Source organism: Talpa europaea (genome assembly GCF_964194135.1).
Source record: "Talpa europaea genome assembly, chromosome: 14".
NCBI lineage: Eukaryota > Metazoa > Chordata > Mammalia > Eulipotyphla > Talpidae > Talpa > Talpa europaea.
Window position 1 is genome coordinate 44,301,524 of NC_140082.1, and position 10,135 is coordinate 44,311,658.

A 10,135-nucleotide genomic window follows, 5' to 3' on the forward strand; every position below is an offset into this window, starting at 1 on the left:
AGCACAAATGAGGGTGTTTAGCCTGGCCTTGGGCAAAGGAGAAGAATAAGTTCCCCCAAATGGAGGAAACAGCAATGGCAGGTTTCAAAAGCAATAGAAATCACAGGGAACTGCCAAAGTTCTGTTGAGGGACAGGATGGGGGGTGGGAGGTGCAGCATGAGTTCGATCCCCAGCCGGCTGGGGAGATGCCCACACGGCACGGCAGACTGCGGGTTTGACATCATCCCACAGGCGAAGGGAACCATGGAAAAGTTTAAGTGGTGTTTAAAGCAAGTTGGGTACTAGAATTTTGTGTTGAGCGAGCTGTATCTTGGCGTCACTAAGTGCAGTCTATTGAAATGGGTGTTTGAGGTGTCGATCCAGCATGAAGCTGAAGTGTCCTATATTTCCACACAATATCTTTTGGAAAATTCTTGTTAAATTAAATATGTGAGAGACTAATATCACCTTACTGTATCTAGAGAACTTAAAGAAATCCCTAAACATATTCTATATGTAAGATGTAATTCCAATTTTGTTCTAATTCTTGTTGAGGCCAGCAATTTGACAACCATCTATGGCTCAAGTCTATGAGTTGATGAGAGCTTCACGTCTGGTTACTAATAACATCACTTTCATTTTCCAGTTTTCCATTAAAATTTCTGAAATAATAAGGGCAAAACATGAAATTGGGGAGGGATTTGGTGACTGCCTCATATCTTGCTTGAGATCCTGTCTAAGCTGCTGCCGCATCTGGGAGGGCTTCCCTAAAGCACTTGTGAGTTGGTTGCTCTCTTGTTTCCCATACAGTAGCACCCTATACTTTGCTTATTCTGCGTCCATCACACTTTAGTGTAACTACTCTTTTATTGCATTTTAAAATTATCTTTCTGCTAGAAGCCCATTCCCTTTTTCTTGAATGTATTTCTAATACTTGTATGAGTTCTTAGTTGATGCCCAATATCTTTAGAACGAACACATCCTCAACTCCGTGAAGTCACTATCATTTTCATTTTAAAGATAAGAAAACAAGCCCCTGTTAATAGTTGCTCAAGGTCAAGATAGGTTAATATTTGCTCAAGATCAAGTCCTAAAATCCAGCTTGTGCCCGGTTCCTCTAACCTTGAAGATTGTTATCTGCCTCCTCTTTTTGTTTTTTCTTTTTTTAAAGATTTATTTTATTCATTTATACAAGCACTGGGGTACAGTCAGAAGCACGGGAGGGTGAGAGAATTCACCAGAGCCAGAGCGGGGAGCAGAACAGGCAGGCAGACCGAAGACACTGCTGAGGGGAGCAGCAGGCGAGGCAGGAGAGGTCTGCTGCACCATGTGGGAATCTCCCCAGCCAGCTGGGGATCGAACTTATGCTGCAGAAGCTGCGGACAACTTCAAAGCACTGTGCTCAAACCGCTGCACCACTGGGGAGGCCGCTCCCTCCTTGTTATCTCTTTACCAGTGACTGTTTTGATGAATACTTTTTTTTTTAAATAGAGGCATGTTTTATTTATTTGTTTGTTTGTTTGTTTGTTTTGTTTATACATGCACTGGGTACAGTCAGAAGCGCGGGAGGGTGAGAGAATTCACCAGAGCCAGAGCAGGGAGCAGAGCTGGCAGAAGGACCGAAGTACACTGCTGAGGGGAGCAGCGGGCGGCAGGAGAGGTCTGCGCGCCATGTGGGACCCTCCTCTGGTGGCCGGGGAGCAGCCGGGGATCGAACCGGCGCCGCAGAGGCCGCGGGCAGCTTCGCAACCCAGCGCTCAACCGCTGCGCCATTGATGAATACTTTTTAACTGCATGTTTGTGGCAGGTGCAGTGACCACTGTTGGACACCCGTGGTGTTCATATGAGAAAACCGTGACACCTAGGAGTTGTTCAGCAGGACCCTGGATTTTCAGTGTGACTCAGCTGCTGCTTCAGCTCAGGAGAGGGATGTTACTGATGTCAATCAGAAGTTGCACCAGGAAATATGGCCCATATGCATAAAGGATTGTTGGGCATTTAGTAATTTCTTACTTGGCTGTGGGTCCAAGTAAATTAGAAAAGAGAACAGGAATTAAAGAGGAAGGACATGTGGCTTGGGACAGCCATTAACTCCCTCCTTCACCCACTTCTGTCTGCTCAAATGTACCCTTCTTAGGGAGGTTGTCCCTGACCACCACTTAACCTTGGCATCTAACTACTCCCTTCTCTGCTCTATTCTTTGTACTGTTTATCGTCATCTGATTAGCAATTGATTTTCCTGAGGATATTTATCTTATTTATTGTCAGTCCTTTTCACTGGAATGTAAGTTCAAAGAGGGCAGGATGTATATGTGTTTCATTCTTTACCATTTTTCCAATACCTAGAACAATGCCTAGGACTTAGTAGTTGCTTAGCAAATATTTATCAAATGGACTGTATTCATCATATTATCAATATTTTAAAAGCCATCAATAAGTCAATGGACAATGATAATAATAGTAACAAGTAAAAAGATGCTTCCTTTCTTCCTGGAGGTAAAAATCTGTTGGATTTGATTTTGACTGATGTCACAGTGTCTTAGTATATTGGGCTGTTATAATATAATGCCACGGTCTAAGAAGCATTAAACCACAGAAATTTATTTCTCACAGTTCTGGAAGCTGAAAATTCAAGATGAAGGGCTGACAGATTCTGTGTCTGGTTAGGCTCATAGGAGGCAGCCTTTTTGTTGTAACCTACATGGTGGAAGGAACAAAGGAATTTTCTCAGATTTCTTTTAAAAGGATGCTAATTCTGTATATTACCTCTTATGGGTCCCGCCTCCTAGTACCATCACCTTGGGTGTTAGGATTTCAACATATGAATATTGGAGTGACACAAACATCCAAACCATAACATTCAGGAAGGGAATTCTGACATACTGCCAACACCTTTGAACAACACCTTTGAAAAAGCAAGTTAATGGTGAGACTTTTCCTTTCCTCACCTACACTCCTCCTGCCTATGCAGTCTGTCCTGATTGTCTGCTTATTTCCAAGTAGTGCCTTAGAAATATTTCCAAGAAAAAATTAAAATAACACCATTTCAAATACCTAAATACCTAAAAATGTGAAATGCAGGTAATTGAATTTTTTTAAACATTTTTAGCAGTTGAAAAATTTTTTGTACTTTAATATGTTATGGATCAAATATTCTATAACAGGGCAGGGACACCAAGTTTCATTAAAGTCCTGTAATGATGAAATGATTCTATCATGAGGCTGGATGATTTTGGTCATCACTTTTTTTATGTATATTCAAAGGGGTAGATTTATAATAAAAAAGAGATGGGAAGTAAAGGACACTTGTACAAATGGGCAGAAAGAGCTGGCCCCGAAAGGGACAGGTTTGTTAAGAGAGAGGCCTGCATGGTCACAGTCAAGCAGTCTTGGGAGGAACCTGCCTCTGCTGCTTTGCAAAGGGAGAAGGTTGGTGAAGAGAAACACCTGCATAGTCACAGAAGGACAAGACAGTTGCTGTCCTTGGTCATCACTTTTATTTGATCTGTAAGATCAAGATGATGGACTAAATTGATTTTAAGGTGACTTCCAAGTCCAAATTTGCACGAGCAAACCTGCGGAAAATGAATTTTGGGCGGGGTGGGGGTGTCTTTGCATTCCTTTTTTGGGTTCCTTTCTTCTGCCTTGTGGATAATGTGGCTTAATGTATAGGAGAACAACCTCAGAAGATGCCATTGATTAGTGCCCCTTTTTGACATGCTTGCATCTGACAGGTAGTTATTTTGTTAATCACTTTCCTTCAAGATGTTAGCAATTATTTTGTTGTGTTTGATAAGATGGATTTGTGTTGCTTCAAGCTTTCTCAAAAGATGTTAGCAGACCTTATCTGATCTGAGAACAGTATCTGGAAGTTCTTTTCTTCCTTTAGAAGAAAAGTCATACCTTTCTGTTTTTAAGAATCAATCCAATAACTACAAAACAAATTCCAGGGCGTGCTGTGAATGCTGTTGTGGAGAAGACAGTTGCCTCTGTTCCTGGAAGCTGTTGGGTTGAGTTGAACTGGAGTTGAAAATACAATGCAGGAATGAGTGCTTTGGGACTATAGGAGCAATAAATGATTCAATGTAGGGTAAGTGAAATTGGTCAGGCAAGTTTTACGCCACTGGCCTCTATGGCTACCACCTGCGGCTGTGAATGCAGAAGGTGCTTGGGAGTGAAGGCCCAGGGCACGCACGCCTGGTGGTGGACACCTGAAGTATGGTGTGGGCATGTGTAAGTGGGTACACCTGAGCCTGGAGGCCTAGGCTCTGAGGGTGGCGTCACTCAGAGACAGGACATCTACAGCAGAATGGCTGAGGAATGGATACAACGGAATGGCTACGAAAGGACGAGTGACAACAGCGAGGCAGGACCATGAGAACACCAGAGAAAGCCCAGAAAAAAGCATACAGATTTGCCTCCTGGCCCCCTGGCCTCCCTGCCTTGCCAGCCTGTGAGCTTACCCCACCACAATTGGCATAGAAAGTGCATTTAAGCCTGAAAAATCCACTGAAGGCTCTGGGACTCTCCTTTATCTCTCTGGCCTAATCGATAGAGAACCTGCCCTCTGCATGCTTGAAAAACACTCAACCAAAGAAACTATCCTTCTTGTGCCAGTTCTCCAGGATTTCTTATTACCCAAATTGTCAATTTTTAGTTGTTAGTCTAGTGTAGGGGAGAGTATTGGGATATGTGAGAGGGTGTCCCCCTGATTACCTATCCTGTGGTAAACTTTATTGTCAGAAAAGTAAGTTGTTATAATCATATTGTTACTAGATTCCAATGAGCAGATGAGACGCTTTTAGAATTTACGCTTAGCTTCTTATAAGTATGTGCTACCATACTGATCATAGGGACCACACTGTGTACCACACCCCCGACTGATTTATGTTATAATTCAGTTTTTACCTCTTGATACCCATCACATGGAAAACTATTTAAAATAGAGATATTTATTTGGCTAGTCAATATAACTTTTCTTTCTTGAGTTAAATGTAGTTGTTTCTATTATATCCTGAAGCATCTGGTTTGCTTAGTGGCGTCACGTGAGCACTGCCACAGGCCTGAAATGTCCCAAGAGGGTAAGAATAGCCACAATGAGCGATGATTTCTTCTGTCTCCTCGTCACTGCAGTTGTCAGGAATGCTTTACCACAGAGGCAAACAGCTCAGGGCTGTCTCAGCTGGCAGACTGAAAAATTGACCTCCTACTCTTGGGCTTGAATCATCCTTTTCAGATCTCCAGCTCTAACCTTTTAAGTCCTCTGTAGCTAAGATACATTTATTCCTGCAAAGATTTCCCACCTCCTTGCAGAACACAGGCTTCCAGCCTCTCCTGCAGCCCTGAGTCAGTGACACTCTAGTAGCATGGAGCATGTGGACTTGCTGGGGTTCCTCATTGTCACATTAAATTGCAATGTGACCTTTGTGGGTGAGTAGAGGAAACACCTTCAAAGCTCTTATTCTGGTTTTGTTCTTGCCATTTTGTCTGTTTGCCCCCTCCCCCTCCCCACCTTCCCTCTCCCCACCAAGAGACAAGCATGTATGTTGCTGGAGAGAAGGCAGCTGTCCCTGCAAACTGTTGTCTAATTCCTCCTATTCCATAATCACTTAAGGAAGTCTTGGGTGTGAGTGTCATTCTCGATGATTGTGTGTTGAGTCAAAAGACTCGAATAGGTAGAAGGAGTATTTTTGTGTAACTCTTCTCTGATTCCTTTATCAGGAAAATGATGAAGAGAGAAATTATGATAGAGAGAAATTAATGATCGAGAGAAATTAATGCCTGACTATGCTTTCTTCTTGTTCATGTTTTTTAGGGTTTACCCTGAAAACTAAATTCATAAATATTGGTAACTTCTCTTGTATATGTTAAACCAAACCCCACTTTTAGTTTTTTAACAAAGAAAATAATAAAAACGTTCGCATTTCATGTGGCCAAGTCAATTTTCAGAGCAGAATGGAGTCCTAGAAAACAAGATTGCGAAAAGGATTAAGAAGTGGTTAATTCTTCTCTTCTTCATTATTTTGTAGAATTAACACAAAATCAACTTAGTTTTAAATGTTTGAGGCAATAAGTAATGAAATTCTTTGAGTTTAATTGCCTTCATTTATAATAGTTTTGTTTCTCTGATATCAGATGATGTTTTCTGTATCTCCTCATAAAACAAGTATTTGTAAGTTATTTTGATGAATCTTAAACATGTTCCAAAATAACTGACTCATGATATGAAAATAGGACTTTGAAGCTATTTTGATTTCTTAGATTGGTTTCACTTATTCATTGATAAATTGAAGAAAGACAAACTTCACTGATTCATAATAACTGGTAAGAGGGGGAATGAATTTTCAATTATTAAAAAATCTGAAAAATTGAATGTTGTTAAAGAAATTTGATTTCAAGGACCCTAAAGAAACATTTAATACAAGTTCTATGATTAAATAAAGGATTTGTGGACCATCATCATAAATAAATAAGGCTTATTGAAATGAACAGCTTCTATTTGTTGCACACCATTGCAAGAATGTGCCCTTTAAAAAGGTGGTTCTCCAAGAAGAGTAAGATCTATTTTATTTTATTTTTATTTTTATTAATTTTTTTGTGGAACCCTCGCCGGTGGCCGGGGAATGAACTGGTGCTGCAGAGGCTGCGGGCAGCCTCGCAACCCAATGCTCAACCGCTGCGCCACCAGGGGAGGCCCGAGTAAGATCTATTTTAAGCATAAATTCTCTCAGCCCAGCTTTCTTTCTAGATCTTTCTTCAGGAGCATCACCAAAAGTATAAATAAGTAGTGTAAAATTAAACATTTTTAGTCTCTAACGCTTCTTTAAAATCTGCTACTCTGAAAGCATTGCATAAAGTAGTTCAGCAGAGTGTCAGAAACAATGTAAATGCTGAATATATATTTGTCAAATGAGTCAACTTGCAATGCTGTTGCTGTGACTGAAATACATACTTATTGACTTCAAAGTTCTCCAGTCTCTCTCCCCACAAATGCTTTAAATCTGTTTTGAGGACATACTAATTTGGTGGCTTGCCCTTCTTGCTTCCTCTTTTCCAGGGAAGATCTGGCTTATTTTCATGATCCTGCTGAGGATGGGGGTAATCATCCTGGCAGGGTCTCCAGTATACCAGGACGAGCAGGAGAGATTTGTGTGTAATACTCTGCAGCCAGGGTGCTCCAACGTTTGCTATGACATCTTTTCTCCAGTGTCCCACTTGAGGTTCTGGTTGATCCAGAGCGTGTCTACTCTTCTCCCTTCCACTGTGTTCAGTATCTATGTACTCCACAGAGGAGCCATGCTTGCAGCCCACGGGCCCTGTGGGCCAGATGGCAGTCCTGGGGCTCATGAGCCCTCCGATCGGACCCCGGGGGACAGGCGCTGCTCTCAGTCCTGCAGGGAGGGGAGTCATCTGATTGTGCCAGACTTATCCTCTGGTTACATTGTCCATCTCTTCCTTCGGACCGTGCTGGAGGCGGCTTTTGGTGCCTTGCAGTACCTCTTCTTTGGGTTCTTGGTCCCAAAGAGATTCTCTTGCACTCACTCTCCTTGCACCAGTGTGGTGGACTGTTACATTTCTCGGCCCACAGAGAAGTCCATCATGATGCTTTTCATCTGGGCGGTCAGTACACTTTCCCTCCTGCTCAGTGTTGCTGACCTCATCTGCAGCTTGCAAAGGAGGATGAGCAGGAGGTCAGGCCCCAAGTGTGTACCCAAAAGCATCTCCACCAGGAAGATGGCAGCACATGGCAGGTGGGAAGCAGAGGAGGTGCCCACTCACCCTGAGCTGTGGATGGGAGGGGAGGGGCCCGAGAGTCGCAGTGCTAAGTCTGCTGTGTCGGGGCGGACGGAACTTGCAGATGAGGAGGAGAGTGAAGCCATGTCCTCTGTTAGCAACAAGCCGACTGTGACTCGCAAAAAACTGGCGGACAGGCCTCAGAAAGAGGCCACCCAGGAGCCAAGAAGCGAGGGCCCTTCTAAGGCACAGGAGCATCCCTCAGTGCCTCAGAGTCAGCTGGCCCAGCACTATCGATCCAGTCACCAGCAGCCCCTTGACTGGCTGGCCAGCTCAGGGAGTGCTGCCCACCTGAGAACCAGGAAGTCTGAGTGGGTGTGAGCAGGAATGTTGGGCAGCACAGAGGGGCCCAGCTCTCCCCCTGGGAGCGCTACTGATCTGTTCAGATGGAGATGCCCAGCCACTAAGATGCAGGCTCACCGTGGCACATGCAAAATCGTATCACTCGGCTGTGTTCTGGAACATCAACAGGCAGAAAGGGGAGCCGACTTGGAGATACATGGATTTTGTGGGGGACTCTGATATACCCTCAATACAGCTTTAATTTAGATCACACTTTCTGCTGAAAAAAGTATTTGACATTCAAACACAGACTGGAAGCTAAGATGATTCACTGGAGAGAGTCAGATTACCGATGCCAGGCTCGGATTCTGTTGTCTCATTTGTTACCATTAAGCAATGAAGCAATGTGTGCTTATTGTAAGCATGTTCTTTTACATTAATAGAGCTCATTTGTGTTTTTTTTTTGTGAATTATTACATACTTTTGTTTTTGTTTTATGTTTCTGTTTAGATAAAAGAAATATGTTACATGCATGGCATCAATACAGAGATATTAACTCAGCTTCTCCAAACACCTTTAATAAAATGAATGCTGACTAAATTGTGATACACTTCATTCTTCATTGTGTCATAGGACAAATGACAGATGCAGAAAACATACAGAAAAAACAATGTTGGAGGGTGGTGGGGGTGTCATTGTAGATTGTTACTATATAAGAGTGTACAGCTTGTGGGGTGGACCCTTGGCTTGCTTCATTGTCCTGAGTGACTTCCAGAGTTGCTCTAAGAAGAGGCTGGTAGTTACAGGGTTGCCACAGCTTATCTAGTGCAGGTTTGTCTGTCTTTGGAGAGCTTTACAGTCAAGTTTTCCTGAGAGTCTTGGAGTTGCTGTGAGCATATGAAAAACACTGTGAGAGCTGTGGCCGGAGAGGCCTGTGTTCACGTTTTTTGTGTGCGTGTGCGCTAGAAATAGACACTGAACTTGGATCTTGGGATAAACTTCCATTAATGCTCTCTGCACTTGGCATTATTCTGGTTTTAGTCCAAGTGCTGCCCAAGTTAGAGCTATAATGCCACCTTGAAAGGCCAGTTGGGAAACACAGCCTAGCACCAAGATCTGCTCTGGGACCAAGTAAACCTGCTCACCTTCATCTAGAGAAGAGTGAGAGTCATCTGGGTTTAATACCAGAACTGATGAATATTCTCTCCTCTCCAAATATGAGGTGGCTGAGAAAGAGGATTTGCCCTTTGCTCTAGCAAATAATCAAATGGTGAAACAATGTGCTCATGAAACAAATGAATACTTTCAGCTGTTCTAAAGAAAACCTTGGCAATGAGGGCCTTTCTGGTGGTGCAAGGAGTTAAGACGCAACCTATGTAGCTGTCCACAGCCTCTGTCCTCGTGTCCAAAGCATGTGTTTGATCCCCGGCCAGGGAGAAACCCACATGGCACAGCAGACCTCTCCTGTCTCACCCGCTGCTCCCCTCAGTAGTGTATTTCATCAGTCTGCCTGTTCTGTGCCCCACTCTGTCTCCATTGAAGACTCTCACCCTCCACACCTGTGGCCTGTACCCCAGCTCTTGTATGCATAAATAAATAAATCTTAAAAAAAAAAAAAGAAAACATTGGCAATGAAATGTCTACCAGAATGGAGAATAACATCCTGCTTGTTATCTCTATAGGATCTCAAGGAAATTGGTTTAAATGTAAAAAACTATTTGAATGAATGTGTCTATTTTGAACATATAAAGAAATCCCCCTTCCTCCCCTCCTCCCTCTCTCTCTCTCTCTCTCTCTCTCTCTCTCTCTCTCTCACTCTCTCTCTCTCTCTCTTTCTCTCTCTCTCTTCCCTCCACCCAGTACAATGAAAACTAGGAGCCATGGCTAAGTCCCCTTTCTTCAAAATTTAGATCTCTGTCCGCCGCACAGTAAGTATACTCAATAAATGTGATTTGAGTATTCAGGGGCAAATCTTATAGCAAGGAATTCTGATGGACTTCCCCAGCTTGGGAATAGTTTTAGATATATAAGAATTCTCTAGGGCTTCATTATTTTAAAAAAAATAAGCTCCACAGAACC

At 43.0% G+C, this 10,135-nt stretch overlaps 1 protein-coding gene across 1 annotated transcript; it reads left to right on the forward strand.

Moving 5' to 3' along the window:
- Positions 1–5,346: 5,346 nt before the first annotated feature.
- Positions 5,347–8,095, forward strand: GJD4 (gap junction protein delta 4; the record flags this gene model as incomplete). Its single annotated transcript, XM_084254026.1, has 2 exons — positions 5,347–5,410; positions 7,038–8,095. 2 exons carry the CDS (start codon positions 5,347–5,349, stop codon positions 8,093–8,095), a joined length of 1,122 nt encoding a protein of 373 aa, XP_084110152.1.
- Between the last annotated feature and the right edge of the window lie 2,040 nt (positions 8,096–10,135).